The 20,585-nt window shown below is 33.9% G+C and overlaps 3 protein-coding genes across 4 annotated transcripts; 2 read left to right on the top strand and 1 right to left on the bottom strand.

The window, feature by feature from the left end:
• Positions 1-970: 970 nt before the first annotated feature.
• Positions 971-4,918, bottom strand: LOC140807509 (vacuolar histidine transporter YPQ3-like). 2 transcript variants are annotated; one of them, XM_073164375.1, is made up of 12 exons: positions 4,609-4,918; positions 4,441-4,483; positions 4,187-4,213; positions 3,849-3,944; positions 3,642-3,745; positions 3,035-3,227; positions 2,785-2,895; positions 2,287-2,376; positions 2,108-2,128; positions 1,894-1,952; positions 1,359-1,449; positions 971-1,219 (listed from the first exon to the last, which is right to left on the bottom strand). In XM_073164375.1, the coding sequence occupies exons 1-12, from the start codon at positions 4,839-4,841 to the stop codon at positions 1,115-1,117; spliced, it is 1,173 nt and encodes a 390-aa protein (XP_073020476.1). In that variant the 5' UTR covers positions 4,842-4,918; the 3' UTR covers positions 971-1,114. The 2 variants fall into 2 exon arrangements, with proteins under 2 accessions (XP_073020476.1, XP_073020477.1); XM_073164376.1 differs by lacking the exon at positions 1,359-1,449.
• Positions 4,919-16,068: 11,150 nt separating this feature from the next.
• On the top strand, positions 16,069-17,134 carry LOC140807338 (probable calcium-binding protein CML41). Its single transcript, XM_073164147.1, has one exon. The coding sequence runs from the start codon at positions 16,322-16,324 to the stop codon at positions 16,910-16,912; it is 591 nt and encodes a 196-aa protein (XP_073020248.1). The 5' UTR covers positions 16,069-16,321; the 3' UTR covers positions 16,913-17,134.
• Positions 17,135-18,691: 1,557 nt separating this feature from the next.
• LOC140807841 (protein LYK5-like) lies at positions 18,692-20,300 on the top strand. Its single transcript, XM_073164802.1, has 2 exons — positions 18,692-18,944; positions 18,997-20,300. Exons 1-2 carry the CDS (start codon positions 18,692-18,694, stop codon positions 20,298-20,300), a joined length of 1,557 nt encoding a protein of 518 aa, XP_073020903.1.
• The last annotated feature ends 285 nt before the right edge of the window (positions 20,301-20,585 follow it).

Below are 20,585 nucleotides of genomic sequence, written 5' to 3'. Positions count from 1 at the left end.
TTTATTATGAATATCAGTAGGATTGACCCGTCTCACAGATAAAGATTCGTGAGGCCATCTCACAAGAGACTTACTCATCAGAAAGTTATTTTTTTTAAAAAAAAAACAACCATATTATTTTGGTAAACTATATCGGATAAGATTTGTGTGACACATTCATTCAAGAAAATATTGATATATATGATAATCGAACATATGTCCATTTGTCAAACCACACTTACTACATCAACTTGGATACTTATTCGGGGGCGAGGTTAATTCGAACTTATTCTTAGGACATATTGATATAATAATATACAATGAACCATATATGATTTTTCATAAGAAGTCTTGTATTTGACAGCATGAAAAATGAGATGCGGTCATACTAGATGGCATGATGGCTGCCTTTCTCATTGGGGAACAAATTAGTGAGTCCAATCGGCCTCATATCTCTCAATTCGTTCGTTCAGAATTCAAACAAGCTCTTTTACAGAAAATTGGCCGGAACAAACAAAAATGATGCTCAAAATATTCAGCTAGCTCTTTTTGATTTGTTCTGAATGTTCGAATGATGTTATAATCCAAATTCTCCCCATAACTTTGTTATATTTGCTGCGTTGACTGGTATGAAAAACTGTGATGTTTGGTGGTCCTATTTTCAACAGCTGATTCTTTGGGATGATGTCATGCTCTCCATGCATGATTCGGACAATGCAAACTGGAGATGACTGCTATTAATATAAACAAGTTTCTTGTAGTTTTCTCATCCGATAAAAGGGTTTATGTTACAGTGAGAGTAAATATCTCGATTTTTGTTTTGTTTAAAATGATTGGTCGATCATCTCAATTAAACAAAAATATGAAGTCTCTTGAATTAATGACCCAACTTCGCTCATGCCAAATAACCCCAACGGAATCACTCTGGGCCAAAATAATTCCTTTAACAGAGAGAATAAAGGGTTCATAATCACCACTGATCATCACAATCTCAAATAAAGTAACAGAAAATATACCCAACAAAAAACACGAGTGAGTAATACACGCGGGTTCGTAGTTACAAATCACAATCTCAAACAACTTAATAGTTCAACATGACTAAAACAAAAGAGTGAAAGATACAATACAAACTAAACTATGGATCGTTTATCACTTTATCTGCTTCGATCAACACGTAGTGTTCCGAACGCCGGCTTTTATTTTCTTTAATATATTTGTAGAAGATGTACTGAAATATTATCTGTCCAAATCATTTAAGGACAAATCAAGTTACGAGTGATTATTGTCTTTTAACATTGCGAATGAGATTTTAAAAAAAAGAAAGAAAGAAAGAAAGAAAGAAAGAAAGAAAGAAGGAAAGTTAACGCAGCAAAGGATACAAAAAAATCCAGTGCGACGCAAACAATTGCGTCCAATAACCAGGGCATATTTGCTTTTATCACCTTCCACTCGATACTTCTCACTAATATGCTGCATTTACAACATACGGAAAATAATAAAATGCTGCATTTGGATGGAAAGATTGCAATTTTGATCTCGAATTTTTTTAAAAATTTCAGTTTTATCTCTATATCTTTTTTTTTTTGAATTTTATTTTTTTTCGCCGATAATTGAAATATGAGACTGAAAGTTGTAATTTCATGGTTTTTTTTTTCTATTATGAGCATGCTAACATGACTTTTTCGGACATACATATACAAACACACATGTAGTTTTGATATGTTGTCAATCAACTGTGTCAAGCTTTGTGCCTATCAACGAGGTGACACTGATCACCTAATGAATATGCAATTTTGCTATGCATAATCATATCAAATAGAATAGTGTCGACTCAATTATATAAATGGAAGTTGACACGTTAGGTCGACATTATATCAAAACTATATAGATAATAGGTGAACATACAAGATATACCTTGCAACATAGGTAGAATTGGCAACCAGCGCGAAAACGAACATCAGAGGATTCAATCCCTGTCTCATCAGATACGTATATATATGTGTATAATATATAACGCTTTAATTACTTCATATATATTATATATAAAAATGGAACAAGAGATGATTTTTGATCCCTCGTCTGAAAAAAAAACACTTAAAAAGTCTCTATATATCACTAATGTACGTACCTCCACACTCCCTCTTTGGATCTGCAGAAGAAATACTGGAATCTTATTTATACTTATAATCCAACAATTAAATTAAGTTAAACATTTCCAAAAGAGTTTCGAAAACGTGGTTATGTAAAATTAATTTCTAAATCCACGAGCCATAATTGTACTTAAAACATCTACTAAAATACACTTACATTCAACCAAATTTGTGGGATTCTCCCGCCCATGTAAATGGCTGCCATCAACCATCCCAACAATTGCCCATACGGACTTTCATTAAGCTCCTGTCAATTTTCCACTAATGTCGTAATTAAGCAGTTTACCAACAGCCAAATCTTTGAGAATTAAAAATAATATTTATTGGAGAAAATGATTTTTTTTAGTATATTAACTTATCTAATTTTGAGTTTTGGTCTCCTTTGAATTCTCAAAGTTTGGTTTTTGAAAACTAAATTTTAATTTTAGATTATTTTTTGTCTGGTTGATGACGTGGTATATGACAAGTCAACAATTTTAGATTTCATGTCAGTATCTTTCGATGTAAGTAAACAATTAGACTAAATTAACCAAAAACTAAAAATTATTGTATAAAAACAAAAACTCAGCGGACTAAAACCCGGAATTAAAAAAATGATCACCGAACTGGAAAAAACTATTTTATGCGGTGTATTGAGTAAATATCAGCATGAAACCTGGAGTGATACGATCCCAGCTGATAGGTTTTGGCCACCAACCATTTCCTTGAAAGCCCGGCTCAAATGCGGGAGATTTGCTGAGGTAGCAGCAAAAGTTCCATACCCCACCTGAATAAATTTTTTTCTTTTTTATTAATTACCATTTTTTCATGAGAAAAGAAAATTAAAACAAACTTATACGTTTTGGGTCAAGCCAGGACCCGTGTGTATGCATTATTAGATATTACTGATGATTGAATGCACATACGGGACGGGGAATTGGTCGAGGCTGTGCGGCGACATGTTTGATTATCGGCGGCTGAATATTTACATATTCATTATCGTCATCGTTTTCTTCAGATGAAGAATCATGTTCCAGAACAGGAGGTCCACTTCTTGCTTTCATGTAAGAAGATGATTTTGTTGGAGGAGTATCACTTCCTGCCAAGGATCTTGCTGATCTGCATTCGTTTTTTTTAACATTACAATCCCTCGCGCTTGCACACAGACACACTAAAAATTCCATGTGTTTATGCATAATATGACTATATTGTAAAAATTGTGTCTATATATATAGAGGGAAGAACTACAAATTAAATAAGAATATGTATGTATAATATTATATACAAATTATTGCTAACCCTTATAGCTAGAGCTGTTACTTATTCTCGTCTTTCTATTTTCTAAAATATTTTTGAATCTCTATAATAGTTCTATCAAACATTAAATATTTATATTAATCTTATAAGGTAATGAAAAGTTTTGTCATTTACATATAATTAATTTAATCAGTACAAAATTAAACTATTATTTTTAGAATAGTAAAATCTAAACAAATTTTAGAGACAAATAAATGGTCTCAGATCGATACTTACGTAAAGTAGAATTTCTTCTTGTAAGGTACATCAACGGGCAAAATTTTTGTAGTTTTACTTCTGTCTTGACACTTAGGTTGTAAAGGTTCAGTCTCCTCTTTAACCTGCAAAATCAAGAAGAATAAGCAGCAGCAGCAGCAAAATATTCGGAAAACTAACATATATATGATATTAAATATTAAAAATAACTTATAAATGTCTACGTACGCTGTTTATTTCAGATTTGTTGGGTTTCCACCACTTGGAAAAATGGTTGTAATATAGGCATTGTATTGCTAAAATGACAGTCACACTTGTATAAAGCTGCAAAAAAACATATATTCCACAAATTAATTAGCCAATCTAAATAAAATTTAAGTCTAAAGATCTGGTGCTTGTCGTTTTCTGCCAGAATGATAGAAGAAAATGATGTACTACGAGAAAGACAGGCCAAATAATTTCAGCTTTAATTTTGTAATAATTAATCTATTTAAAATTCCCAATTTCCTTTTACATAAAGTAAAAGTTCCGTCCGCAAAATATGTAATTCGAACTTAAAGACTTACCACTGCAGTGTAGAACTGGGTCGGTAACTGCAAATTAAAAAATCGATGAGACTTTTTAGTAAAAAAAATAAAATATAAACTTTTCAGGCAACACGAGTTTTAACATATGCTTTCTCAAACCGACAGGACTTAAAATATTAGGTTTTTTTTAAAAAAATTCCTTCCATTAAAATAATTTTAAAAAAATCGTCTACTTGTTTCCCATTCGACCACCTTTACCAACAAGCAGTAAAAATAGAAGCCGGGAAATTCACCGTCGCTGGTTCGAGAATGCAGCCCACGAGATTCAACACATCGCTGCATCAAACAATGAAATTAAGAAAACAAATCTTCATGTTTTACATATAATATTTCAACTGTAAGTATACATATTATTATAAATGCACGATATCTACACGTAGCTTGCTAGGCCGCTCACGTACCCGACAATCCAAGTTGAAAGAAAAGCGAGAGACACGCCATTGGCGGATTTGTTGGAGAAATTGGTAACAATCTGCGGGATCTCTGCAACCGCCCAAGAAATCAAACTCAGTACACCGAAAGCAAACGAGATTTCATCGTTGATGTTACACAGACAGTCCTTGAAAACATCTTCGATCCATCTGATACAAGGTTTCTTCTCAGCCGGGCAGTATGAAACTCTCAACGGTTTCATTTTTAATGTCTTTTTCTCGCTTTTCCGATTTTCCTTTTCTCAGGTTTAATTTAATGAATTGTGGTCATATAAATAACAGATGGTATTTTTTGCTACTAGCAATGTATACGTATATATGTTTGTCGTTATATTGTTTTCACTTGTAATAATTGATCCACCAGAATTTTATGTCGTCCATAAATATCGAAAGTGAAACAAGTTCCTACAAAAATATCAGCGGTCGTCAATTAATTATACGATGCTAAGATTAATGATTAGAACGTACATCGTATAATAGTACTGATTGTAATATATATATATATATATATATATATATATATATATATATATATATATATATATATATATATATTCTTATTATTTATGTTGGCGATGACGACCTTCAACTCGTACACTGGACAAAACTGTCAAACAGCTCCTTCAATCACATTTTGACATCACACTGCCAACATATTCAATCTGTGTTGAGATATTACAATTTATACTTCACAGCAGAAATTTTATTTAAAGCAAAGTTTGATAACATGTAAAATTCTATAAATTTTATTTTAATTTTTGAGGAAATTTCTTGATATGTATAAAAGGAAATTTAATATAACAAACTTATATATTATACATGAACGGATGTAATATTGCGACAATGACTAACATGACGCATCGCGGCGCGGCATCCTGTCCGAGTAAAAAGATTATATGATGTAATATAATAATTAAAAGCCACCGAAACTAAATCCAAATTCCAAAATATTAAAAGGACAGGTAAATTATTTACGCTTTGGTTCGGAAATCCTTGGCCTTAAATTAATGTCCCTTGATATATATTAAAGTTTAGAATCAGAGAAATGAAAGATTAAATAAAAATGATAACTTGGATATTCTTAGGAATATGTCCACATACAATGTACGACGATTTTAGGTACCAAGGTGGTGGAAAATAAGAAAAAAACAAAATATTTACAAAATATGGATATTCCACAGAATATGTCCAGATACAATGTATGGGGGGTTATATTCCAAACATAGATCTTCGGGAGCCATATGTATGTCGCAACATCCCTGTGGTAACGTTTATCTTCTCCTTGTCAAAATAAAATGATTTATTTTGGTGCAATGGGACACCGTTGTAGGTTGTAGTAGTGAGCAAGATCATCATAACCACATAGAAAAAATCAAATCAAATATATAGTGTTAAAAATATTAGAATTTGAGTCTAATTTCATCTCAAAATCGAGTTCTATAGGAAGATTGTTAAGATGAGATTTGAACCTAACTCAACCCCAAAAGCTAGTTCAAAGGGGAGATGATTGTCCAAGTACACATATGTAACTCTCATGTTATTTATCCAACTGATGCGGAACAACTAGCACACCTCCCTCACGCCATCTGGAGCGTGAAGTTTACAAATGACTCAACTATAGATAGAACGAGTGTCATAATTATGGACAGTCCAACACATAATCCAACACATAACGGTAGAACCTGAGACTTGGACCTTACTCAACCCCAAAAGCTCGCTCAAAGGAGGAGGATTATCTAAGTCCATATATGTAATTCTCATATTAACATATGTTGGACAACTAACAAAGATTGTAATTAAAATCCATATATAAAACTCCAAATAACATAATTTTGCCCATGCGATATATTCAACAACTTTCTCGTTCTCGTGATTAGACAACTGAAGTATAGAGTTTATGAGACATAGGTGGGTGGTCCATAAGGACAATACAACACATAACGGTTATGTTAATAGATTATGATTTAAGTCTAACTTCACCCAAAAAAAGCAAGATAAATGGAGGAAGATTGTTCAAATCTATATATATAACTCCGAATAACTTAATCCAACTGATGTGAGACATATAATATATAGTTCGTATCAATCAAACTAACTATATCGAAAAAATGTATCTAACTTAAAGTCAAATGAAAAATCTAAACCAAATCGGAAAAATCAATTTTATTGTTAAATAAAAAATATATATTATAGAATTTGTTAAAACTTTAATTTTCCATGAATGTTTTGGATATATGTTTTATTTTATTTTTATATTTTATTAATAATATATGATTATCAAACTCTCCATGTCTTGAATTGATAATATGTAAGCAACTAAACAGTGTCATTAAATAATATAATTATCCTACCAACAAATTTCGATCCTATAAATATGGAAGAAGTAAAATCGTGAAGCGATTTTGGTAAATTTATTTTAAATTTTTTGCTAGAATTGTTTGATGGATTATTGAAATAAATAAAAATATATTAAATAAAATAAATATTATGCTAGCGGCCGGACATACAATATTATGCATTTAATTTGTACAATATAATATATAACACACATATTTATATATATATATATATATATATATATATATATATATATCTATATATATATATATATATATATATATATATATATATATATATATATATATATATATATATATATATATATATATATATATATACCTATTACAGTAAACACGTGAAACTTACAAACACACACATCTCCTTTAGTACAAAACAAAACAAAACATAATATTCACATAGAAATCATCACGTCTTTCAATTTTTGTACTAAAGGAGATGTGTGTGTTTGTAAGTTTCACGTGTTTACTGTAATAGGGAAGACGTAGATAAATAGGAAGATCAGACAGAGAATATAGATAGATAGACGCTCATTATCCAAATGAAAAAATATAATTAATTGGTGTAATTGACTTCTGGAGTTTATTTTGAAAATAAAATAATAATCATTTTGATAATTCGTATTTTGTATGTTAAATCTGTAAGATCATACATTACATTCATGTTAAAACAGCACTTCAATATTGGTAAGGTTTAGATCGAGTCGTGTGGGTGGAATCCTCAATACCTAAACGAAGGAGGTGAGGGCTCCCGGTAAAAATCCTTGATTAAACTCTCGAGGTGGTTGATGCTCCCGGTATTCATGTAAGGCGTGCGCTCCAACGCAGTGAAGTGGAGTAACCTCGATTGGAGGACGAATAAGGCTTGAGGCTCGGACTATGAGAATAATAGTGGAACTTCGTTTGAGGGGAGGATTGTTGGGATGCAACCAAAGTCCCACATTGGAAGATCTAGAGAAAGATCATGGGTTTATAAAGATGGAATGATATCTCCATTGGTATGAGGCCTTTTGGGTGGTTCCAAAAGCAAAACCATGAGGGTAAAAACCCAAAGTGGACAATATCATACCAGTGTGGAGATATCCGGATTCCGTTGATCCTAACATCTGGTATCAGAGCCAGGTTCGTCTTGTGATAACCGGATCTCGCTTAACCTGAACGAAGCTACTTGATCGAGATCCTGTCCGGAGTCTTGAGTTGGTTTCTGGAGGATAGTCTACTGGCCAGGGGCAAACCTTCAATATGTCAACATCAAGATTTGAGGTGGAGAAATTCGATGGAAGAAACGACTTCAATTTGTGGAGGGAAAAGATGATTGCACACCTGGGAAACTTAGGGTTGGATGATGCTCTAAATGGTGAATCAAAAATGCCAGACACAATGCAGAACAAAACCGAGATTCTAAAGAAAGCAAGAAACACAATTGTCCTGAGTTTGAGCGACCAAATTCTCAGAAAGGTGGTAAAAGAAAAGACTGCCTGTGAGATGTGGACTAAGCTAGAGCAATTATATATGACGAAGGCACTCCCTAACAAAATCTACTTGAAGCAACGGTTTTATGGATTCAAGATGGAAGAGAATAAGTCCATAGATGAAAATATAGATGACTTCACAAAGTTACTCTCTGATTTAGAAAATATAGAAGTAAAAATTGATGAAGAGGATCAGGCTATCTTCTTGCTGAATTCCTTGCCGAAACCATATGATCAATTGAGAGACACTCTGAAGTATGGAAGAGACTCCCTTACTCTTGAAGAAGTCACAGGGGCTGCCTACTCAAAGGAGTTGGATCTCAGGGCTGCTGGAAAGCAATACAAACTAGCTGGTGAAGGCTTAAACGTAAGAGGCAGATCGGTTGATAGAAAGAAATATGGGAATAAACAAAGACCTCAAACCAGATCAAGGTCAAGAATGATAAAGACTTGCTAGACCTGTAAGAAAGAAGGGCATTTCAGAAGAGATTGTCCACAAAGAAAGGTAAACCAGAGGCCTGAACTAAGTCCAGGAACAGAAGTCGCAAATGTACTCCAGGGATATCAAGAGGCTGAAGTCCTAACTATATCAACTGATGATCCAAAAGAGCAATGGATCATGGATTCAGGATGTACTTACCACATGTCTCCTAGAAGAGACTGGTTCTTTGACTTCGAGGAACAAGATTCAGGACAAGTGCTAATGGGAAACAACCAATCCTGCAAAGTACAAGGTGTTGGCTCAGTAAAGTTGAAGATATGGGATGGATCAGTGAAAGTGATCACTGAAGTTCGATTCATCATTGAGCTTACAAGGAATCTAATCTCTTTAGGAACACTGGACCAAAAAGGATTCAGCTATAAGGCACAAGATGGTGTACTAAAAGTCACAAAAGGGTCCCTAGTGATCATGAAAGGAAATCTGAAACTAGGACTGTATGTTTTGCAAGGTAGCACCATAACTTCAGAAACAAATGTCATAGTTCCAGTCAAGGACAAAACAGAGCTATGGCACAAGAGACTTGGGCATATGAGTCTAAAAAGACTCCAAGAACTCATCAAGCAAGGCCTTCTGGACTCGAAGCAGATAAGCCATCTGGAATTCTGTGAGAACTGTGTGCTGGGAAAAGCGCATAGATTGAAGTTCAACACAGCAACTCACAATACAAAATCAACCCTTGATTACATCCACTCTGATTTATGGGGCTCTTCTACGGTCCTTTGTCACTTTCTCAATCTCAATATTTCATTTCCTTTATTGATGATTATTCTAGAAAAGTGTGGATTTATTTTCTAAAACAAAGGGGAAGCATTCATTAAATTCCTTGAATGGAAAACCATGATTGAAAACCAAACGGGTAAAAAGATAAAGAGATTAAGGACGGATAATGGGTTAGAATTTTGTAACCAACAATTTGACAACCTCTGTGCTAAATCTGGTATTGTTAGACATAGAACATGCACATACACACCACAACAAAATGGTGTGGCAGAACGCATGAATAGAACTATTATGGACAAAGTTAGATGCATGTTAAGTGAGAGTGGTCTGCCAAGTAAGTTCTGGGCTGAAGCTGCTTCAACAGCTTGTTATCTAATTAACAGGTCCCCATCTTCTGCTATAGAATTCCTTGTTCCTGAAATGAAATGGTCTTCCATAAAACCTGATTATGATCACATAAGAACCTTTGGGTGTCTAGTATATATTCATGTGAACCAGGGTAAACTCAACCCTAGGGCAAAGAAAGGCATATTTCTCGGATATCCTAATGGTGTTAAAGGTTACAAAGTCTGGCTATTAGATGATCTCAAGTGTGTGATAAGTAGAGATGTGATTTTTAATGAAAACAAGTTTTTTAAAACTCACACAAGTATTCCAGAAAGTGCCAGCTCTAAACAAGCTGAGCAGAATCTCCAAATCTAGGTGAGTTCTCAAAATTTGGATGGAAACACTGAAGCAGATAAACCAATGATCCAAAACTCTGGTGCAGGCACTTGCTCTCAAACTGATAATACATATGAAATATGCCAGAATCAGCCCCAAATAGACTCTCACACTAATGATCAAGAGGTCCAGAGAGATGAGGAAGCTCAGTTCGATAACGATTATACTCAGCCTCTAGAAGATTATGTCCTATCTAGAGATCGCATTAGAAGACATATTAGGAAGCCACCAAGATTTGCAAATGCTGAGTTCATAGCATTTGCTCTGAATGTGGCTGATCTAATTGAGCTTGAGGCACCAACAAGTTATGATGAAGCTAAGATGAGCAAGGACTGGATCAACTGGAGAAAAGCCATGAATGAGGAACTCGAATCATTATATAAAAATCACACTTGGACTCTTGTCGATAGGCCAAAAGAAAAAGGGTCATTGACAGCAAGTGGGTATTCAAAAGAAAACCAGGGATTCCAGGGGTAGAAGCAGCCAGATTCAAGGCCAGATTAGTGGCAAAAGGATTCTCTCAAGTGGAAGGCGTAGATTACCATGAAGTCTTTTCTCCTGTAGTAAAGCATACCTCAATCAGAATTCTATTGTCAATCACTGCTGTGCTCGACTTGGAATTAGAACAATTGGACGTCAAGACTGCCTTCTTACATGGCAAATTAGAAGAAGAGATACTAATGACTCAACCTGAAGGATTTGTTCAACAAGATGATGCTGGAAAAGTATGTTTACTGCACAAATCGCTTTATGGTCTCAAGCAATCTCCCCGGCAGTGGTATAGGCGGTTCGATGATTTTATTTTGAGCCAAGGGTTTCAGAGGTCAAAATATGATAGCTGCGTTTATTATTCTAGACTTCTAGACAAGTCTCAAATATATCTACTAATCTATGTAGATGACATGCTCATTGCATGTAAGGACTTGAAGCAAATACAGAGATTGAAGAACCTCCTTAACTCTGAATTTGATATGAAGGATCTCGGGCCAGCCAAGCGCATCTTAGGAATGGATATCATCAGAGACAGATCTGCAAGAACACTGAGTTTATCACAGGAAGGATACATATGTAAGCTATTGGACATTTTCGGCATGAAAGATGCTAGGAGTGTAAGCACTCCCATTGGTGCACACTTCAAGCTAAAGTCGGTCAAGGAGGAAGATATTGAGCTAGAACATTCTTGCATGAAGGATGTACCATATTCAAATGCAGTAGGAAGTATTATGTACACCATGGTATCAACAAGACCAGACATAGCATATGGATTGGGTTTAATTAGCAGGTTTATGAGCAAGCCAAGTAGGGAACACTGGCAAGCCGTGAAGTGGTTGCTAAGATACTTAAAAGAGACCAAGAAGCTGAAATTGGTTTACTCTCGACCCGAACAAACAACCTGTGGTGTCATAGGATACTGTGACTCAGATTATGCTGCTGACCTTGATAAAAGAAGGTCATTATCCGGATATGTTTTCACGGTTGAAGGAAATGTTGTAAGCTGGAAATCAAGTTTGCAACATGTGATTGCCTTGTCAACAACCGAAGCTGAATACATCTCTCTCACAGAAGCTGTAAAGGAAGCATTGTGGATCAAGGGCTTCGTCACTGAACTGGGATATGAACAGAAATCTGTTACACTTTTTTGTGATTCACAAAGTGCTATTCATCTCTCTAAAAATGCAGTATTCCATGAAAGAACAAAGCACATTGACGTGAGGCTACATTTTGTGAGAGATATCATCTCAAGGGAACTCGTTAATGTCAAAAAAATCAACACAAATGTAAACCCCGCTGATATGTTAACTAAAGTTATTCCAGTGAACAAGCTCAAGGGTGCCTTGAGTCTGCTCAATATGGAGGAATGATTGTCAGCTCCTGAATATGGGAACATACATCTGGAATCACTGAAATGAGCCAAATTGGTGGAGAATTGTGAAGAGTTATTTGTCTCATTAAGTTAATCAGACGGCTGGGATCACTCATGGCTAAATGGGACTTCATCCAACGGCTGTGCCTTGTATCTTTGAAGTCAACTGGATTAATTGGAATGAGACGGTTAAGAGCTGTTAATGATATATAACAGAATAGGGTCTTCTTCTTCATCGATACCCACCGGGAAACTCTCTGTAAATTGATCTCAGAATTCACCAAGACCTCCTTCTTCTCTCATAGACGATTCTTGAGTTTAGAGTTGCTGATCTTAGGGAGATAGAACATTTATACATGCTTGTAATACATATGTAGCTGTATGTCGATGGCTCTGTGGTGATGTGATCTTGAGAGAGTTGTAGTCGTGATCGACTTGTTCATTTTAGTGGATTTGATTGGGGTGTTCCCAGAACCATGGATGTAGGATTGATCACAATCCGAACCAAGTAAATGCGTGTTGTTGCTTCGTTCTTTCTTTAATTTTCTTTGATCTCGCTTGAGTTTCTTAATTTCAATCTCAACAAAGTGGTATCAGAGCCATGGTCTAGATCGAGCCGTGTGGGTAGAATCCTCGATACCTAAACGAAGGAGGTGAGGGCTCCTGGTAAAAATCCTTGATTAAACTCTCGGGGTGGTTAATGCTCCCAGTATTCATGTAAGGCGTGCGCTCCAACGCAGTGAAGTGGAGTAACCTCGATTGGAGGGAGAATAAGGCTTGAGGGAGGCTCGGACCATGAGAATAATAGTGGAACTTCGTTTGAGGGGTGGATTGTTGGGATGCAACCAAAGTCCACATTGGAAGATCTAGAGAAAGATCATGGGTTTATAAAGATGGAATGATATCTCCATTGGTATGAGGCCTTTTGGGTGGTTCCAAAAGCAAAACCATGAGGGTAAAAACCCAAAGTAGGCAATATCATACTAGTGTGGAGATATCCGGATTCCATTAGTCCCAACAGGTAATTTAAATTATATTCGAAAATATCAATATTTTTAATATTAAAAAATAAATTAAAATTTAAAATCAATTGATCATCTAAACAAAACCAAATCGATCCCAATCAAACAAAAATTTAGGTATGAATTTACTAATTCAAGAATAGGAAAACTACATTTTTAGTCGTACATATTTATTTATTTGTGATTTTGATTTTTTTTATTGTCGAATAAAGTTAAAATAGTATAGGAAAACTACATTTTTAGTCTTACATATTTACTTATTTGTGATTTTGATTTTTTTTATTGTCGAAAAAACTTAAAATAGATGAATAAATAATGTTTAGAGTTATATAATATATATATATATATATATATCTACATATATATATATATATATATATATATATATATATATATATTCCTCTTATATTTATCTTCTTTGTTTATCTCCATTATCGCACGTTTCTTCTTCCCTTTTCAATGAAAGTTGAAGAAGCAACACACACGGCACAACTTGCTCGAGAAAAGGAAAACCTTGTGCCGCTTCAAGTATTTTTTTCTTTTTGTTAATATTTATTGATATATTTATGATTTTATATTTTTCTGGATTTGCTAGCTAGATTTATAAACGTGTTTTTCATTATTAAAATTTAGTGTTTTTTTTTTAATTTTCCCAGTTCTTCCAAATCTATATATATATATATATATATATATATATATATATATATATATATATATATATATATATATATATATATATATAATTCTAAAGATTTTTAAAAAAAATTTTTCTTTATAGAAGTAATTCACTATTATTAGTATTTTTGAAATAATATTAATTAATTATTATTTTCAAGCAACTAATTAGGTATGAAACACCATACCATACTATGAAAAACCGGATTGAACCAAAATAAAATGGTTCAGATATCGGATTAGGCATCCATAAAACTGAATCGTAATATTAATTAATAAAACTGAACCGTCCAATAAACACTTCCAGCTATCACGTAAAAACTGAAATTTGACAATATATAATACTAAAATCGCAAAAGATAATGTATAGAACCAAAAATATAATTTGTTCATCCATAAATTATGTCGTGGTTTGGTCATCTGAATTTAGTTTGGTCTGAAATTTTATTGAAACCAAACCAACTTCACTTGACCACCAGGACGAATTTTCACGAGTTCATTTGCTGAATATCTAAATAGAGGGGATATCATTGAATGTGTACGGGTGCGGCGTGTGTGATTCCAAAGAGAATACACATAAAAAGTAATATGTTTTATATAACCGATAAAAAAAAAAATAGTCCGATAAAAAAAATTAGTCTAACTCCTTATAAGGATAAAAATATTAAAAAAAACTACATTGTTTAGTTTTTGTTGAAATTTTTTAATTTGCTTTAATAAAATTTAAAATTATAATACATTTATATTCTTCATTAAAAAACTATTTATCAAGTTAGAGTTAACTTTTAATGACATTTAACTAAAATACTCATTTTACCCCTTATAACTCATATTTAAATATTCCATTTTCATGAAAGGTAAAATATGTAAAATCCTAATTTGACTAATTTGTATTAATTAAGTCATTAGTAAAAGATGATACTCTTATCATTTTTAATTAAGTTTATTATTTAAATTTGAATATTTATTAGTAAATATTATGTTAATGATTAAAGATGCAAAAAATAAAATTCGATTTTATAAGAAAATAGGAAAGAAAGAGAAAAAAAAATCAGCCATACCTGGAAAAAGAAAATAAGGAAGAACGAAAAACGAAAAAAAAATTGAAGAAAGATAAAAAATTAAAAAAATCACACACATGTCATTTATTGGCCATGAGAGTAAAGCTCGAAGAGAACATATACTCCCCACGTATTGAGGTGAGTCTATGTATATCGAGAGATTAATTTTCAATTTTTGTTTTGTATAAAATGATTTGTCGTTTATTTCACTGTAAAATAAAAAAGTATTGATATACCTTTTTTTTTCAACTGAGACGATCAGCCGATCATCTGATACAAGCATACCGTGAATAAAACTTCACGTGTAACATATATAGACTCATTTGTATTATGGAAGAGGACGTCATACTAAAAAAAATTATAAATTATAAAATGGAACACTAAATTCGAAAGTAGCACGTAGCACTCCTTAAGCGAATGAATGTCTATGTATTGATGAATCATCTCCACCGAGTAATTGAGGAATGTTGGTCACCAATTAATTGATTCCACCATGGAAAATGTTCCTCCAAATCTCCTAATATTAAATAATTTTTTAGGAAAATCGCAATTTTGGTTACGTAATTTATTTTTATTTTGGTTTTTATCTATATTATCAAACTTGAATATTGATTTGTTAATTTCATTTTATATAACTAGTCATTTTTCATCGAAAGTGCTTATGTAAAAATATGTATTGCATAAACGAAAATATCATGATAATATTTAAATGTTGGGTATTATTTTTAAAAATGAAACTTGAAATATTTTATTGGATATTAATAGAAGGATAGGATACGTAGAAAATAAGTCTATCCCTCGTTGAATTTATAATGGTTATAAATGAAATCAGCAACTTGTTAATTAATAGTTAATAAGTTTTAATATTTTTTATTGCGATGATCAGATTTTCTTTATTTGGCCATGCATGTGTGTGCGGGAATTTCTTGGAAAATTCTCTACTCCGAACGGCGGGCCATATCAATTATTGTATTTTTTTAAGATAAGGAAGAAAATTTCCTGTAAATTTCCGAGGACGAACTGATTCGGATTTGAATTATAAAAGGTAAAAGGTAATAAAGCAATTTTTTTTTTATTTAAATCATTCACTTGTCATATTTACAACTGCACGAAATTGCCATACAATTTCTCAAAGTCGGTCATGGCCTGCCAGCCCCATTCCTTACGTTACAAGAAGCTGAATCTGTTCGACAACCCATAGTTTGTTGCGATTTGGATTTGGATTTCTATATAAATCCGTCGAAATTTGCATATATAGAATTGACGTTCTTGAATTTTGATTCAATCATGGCGATGCTATCAAGGATTAAAAGTTCATTCATGGGCACCAGAGCTAATCTCAAGCTCCGGTTACCCGGTCTACGCCGTTCGGGGGAAAGACGCGAAATTCCATCAACTAAATGCAGCGCCGCAGACTGCGGCGGAGGTGTTGCGATCACCAAAGAAGACGAGTACTGGCGGGTTTTCCGGTACTTCGACACGAACAAAGACGGCAAGATTTCTGCGAATGAGCTGAGGAATTATTTCGCGTCTGTGGGAGATTCGGTGTCGGACGAGGAGGCGAGGAAAATCATACAAGAGTTCTCCAAGGGAAAAGCCGGCGGCGAGGATTCCATGCGGATGGAGTTTGGAGAGTTCGTACGCATGGCGGAATTACGAGACAACGATGATGATAACGTTGTGATACTCCGACGGGCTTTCGAAGTGTACGAGGTTGACAAGGGCAGCGGCTTCATCACGCCGGAGGGGTTACGCTGTGTTCTGCTGCGGCTCGGGGACGTGAAATCATATCAAGAATGCGAAGCCATGATTGGCACTTACGATCTTGATGGAAATGGCGCGCTGGACTTTAACGAATTTCAGAGGATGATGACTTAGATTGTCCGATGTAAGGATTTCGTAATGAAAAGTGAACGAATTGCTCTAAAAGTAATCTGTTTTCAGATGCTGCAAATATCTAAAATTTTAACAAACATAGTTCTCTATTTCCCATTGATTGAGAGATTTGTCACTATTTATACCGAATGTTGCTTGTTTGAAGACATTTTTGATCTTTCACAATTTAGTGATTCCTTACGATTCAAGAAATGTAATATTAGAGATCCCGAATCAGTTATTGTAACTTTCATACGCCCAAGATTTATATGAATGTGTTAGCTCGGAGTTTACTCAATATATATTGATAAATAGTCGAAATAGCCACTATGAATTTATCATCATAAAAAATGATATATGTATCTAATTGAGTTCATCATCCATAAAATAAAATGAATTTATTTCCATCATTAATATTAAATTATTTAACTATGCAGTCATTAATGTTTAAATAGTATTAAGCGTGAAGGATGGGTAACCTTAAAATACAATTTGGCCAAAAATAATCAACCTTTGATTGAGTTTATTAAACGCCGTGTGTAATGCTCAATAGATACCTGGTGTTTGTTTGAATATTGATATAAAAATAATAAAATAAAATAAAACAATACAATATAACCTTAGTATGTATTTTAAAATTATTAAAATTTGTTGCCTAAACCTTAGCCTAACTACCAAATGAATCATTGTATTTTTAAGATTTTATTTAGATTTATTATGTCTATGTATTATGTTATGTATTGTTTTTCCTAAAAATAATTGAAAAATTAATTGATAAAGCATGTTTAGAAACTTTGATTTTAATTTGAGTCTTTGTAAAAGTAATTATTAAATTCATTTTTTCTTCTCTGCCGAACACTAAAACTATTTTTTTTTGCTTACATAAAATTTAATTAAAAATAACTAAATCAATTAATTTTTTTTTACCATTATAATTTTGTATATCAAACTGATTTTTTATATATATAAAAAAGGCACGCGAACCTTAGCGTTTGGAATTTATTGATACCCTTTGGAGACGGGGGTAGTAGTTTTTTGTTCGAAATTCCAAAAAAATCTGTCCGGATTTTGAGATTTAAATTATAAGAAAGTGGACCGACCCATAAGAAAAAATCAAAGACAATTAAGTATTAGTTTGTGTTTGTTTATATATTTGTCCCAATCTTAGACCATGTCAAATTATACTTTTAAAATGAAAATTATAATAATATAGCACAAGATTGTCATATATGTTTTATCTGTGTTTTTTTCCACTTAATTTCTCCTGAATGTTAACCTTATACACATGAAAATCAAACATGCAATTTCATGTTAGTCTGTTTTTATGTTACATTTTCGAAAAAAATAAATAATTAATTCAGATAATTTTACAATTATGATACTAGCCTCATTTTAATGTTAAAAAAATTATTAATTTTAAAAAATTAATTAAACTAGAAATAAATTTTTTTTTTTTTAATGGTGTACAAATAAGCGACGTATGCACAAATATACTAGTATAAACCTTGTTCAGTCTATCCATTATGTAACAAACTGCTTATTCCCCACCAAATATGATTCCACCATGCACCCGGTTACGGAGACAATGTTACATAATATTTTTGTCTTAGCACTATTTTCTTCCTTGAATTCTTGATTCTTGTCCCAAGATTATATTCTGTAAACCAAATCCATGATTTAATAATCATTCCACGCGTTTATTCCTGTTATAACTGCAGTTGTTTAAATTCAGGAGCCCTCGCCAACGAATCAAGCACGAAATAATCCCACCAAAACATAAAAATGAATTGGTTTCTCACTTCTGTAGTATCTCTCACTTTATTCACTCCATGCATAAACACGCAGCAGAAGTATGTAGGAACTGCAGCATCGAAATGCACCAGCAGTGGAGAAACAGATGCATCTGAATCTTTTCTCTACTCATGTAATGGTGAATCCTCGTCTTGCCGAGCTTTTCTGATCTTCGCAGCAAGATCTCCATTCAACACATTTCCGACCATTGCAACTCTCACATCATCTGGTTACGTCGTATACGGTTTTTAAAACAGAACAAGAAGTTGTAGTTCCGGTAAATTGTACTTCTTCAGGTCGGTATTATCAAGCCATCAGCACTTACCAGGTTCTAGGCGAGCATGAAACATATCGTGTGATTTCAAATGACACGTTCCAGGGATTGTTAACCTGTCAGTCAATCAAACTTCCAAATATTGACGTGGGGTTTAAATTGGTACCTGGAAGCAAGTTGCGAGTTCCTCTACGATGCGCATGTCCAACGAGGCGGCAAGTTCTAACAGGAACTAAGTATTTGCTGACATACTCGATTAGCATGGGAGATACCCTTTATGGTTTGAGTAAAAGATTCAATGTAAGTTTAAAGAGCATGACGGAAGCAAATAGTTTTCCTGACGAGCGTTTCACGATCTATCCTCTCACGACAATCTTAATTCCAATGCCGAGGGAACCCTCGAGCTCAAACACTGTAACTCGTGGTTATAAAGCGAGGGCGTCAACTTTTCCTGCACATGTTGCTCGAAAACACATATCAAAGAACGTACTCTCAACTGCTGGTATATCTGCTGGAGTCTTTTCTCTGGTAATATTTCTTATTCTGCCAGTTATCTTCCTGTGCTACAAGAATAATAAGCCAGTAGTTCCAGAAAAGAGAGGAAGAAATGAAAAGTATTCTCCAGAAGACTTGGTTCTTGAAATTGCAATATTAGAGCGTGTTCTCAAAGTTTTCAAATTCACTGAAGTAAAGAAGGCAACGGGGAATTTCGGAGAGAAAAGGAGGATAAAGGGGGCGGTATACCGTGGAACTTTTGGAAGAGATGTTTTGGCAGTCGAAAAGATTGCTGGGGACTCACGAACCGCGGTGAATATATTGTATCAGATCAATCACTTCAATATAATCAAACTCCATGGATTCAGTGTACATAAAGATGACACGTACTTTGTATATGAGTACATGGAAAATGGCTCTCTCCAAGAATGGCTCGGCAGAAGAGGATCCGACAGCAAAAAGGGGTGGAATGAGAGGATTTGTATTGCACTTGATGTGGCCAATGGACTTCTCTACCTTCATAACTTCATGAAACCAGCGTACGTCCACAATGACATAAGAAGCAGCAATATTCTTCTTGACAGCAATCTACGAGCAAAGATAGCAAATTTTAGTCTGGCAAGAAAAGCAAACTCTGATGATGTAATAACACGGATTGTGGGCACTGAAGCATACAGGGCACCTGAGTATATGGACACGGGTCCAATCACCCCCAGGGTTGATGTATATGCATTTGGGGTGGTGTTATTAGAATTGTTCACAGGAAAAAATGCGGTATTTGTGCAGGATGGCGAGGAAAAATTACCGTCGTCTGAAGTAAGCTATAGATGAAAGCGAAAATTCAGAAACTGAGCTGACCTGTTTCATCGAACTTAGTCTTGCCGAAAATGGAGGAATTGTATGGGCGATTCAAGTGGTGAAATTAAGTTTAAGCAGCTTGGAGCAAGATCCTGAAAATCGACCAAGTATGGTTGAGGTAGTTTCGGTTCTTCTGAAAGTGCAATTGAATATGCAAAAGCCAAGCGCAGTAGCACGACTGCACGAGTCAATTCATAAGATTGCGTTCAAAGAGGAAAATTAAGTCACCACCTTAGGCTCATCCTCTGTACTTTTAGA

The sequence above is a fragment of the Primulina eburnea genome, chromosome 12, assembly GCF_022965805.1.
Source record: "Primulina eburnea isolate SZY01 chromosome 12, ASM2296580v1, whole genome shotgun sequence".
Classification (NCBI taxonomy): Eukaryota; Viridiplantae; Streptophyta; class Magnoliopsida; order Lamiales; family Gesneriaceae; genus Primulina; species Primulina eburnea.
Note: the sequence above shows the minus strand (reverse complement) of the source record. Positions and strands in the feature narration are given on the sequence as shown.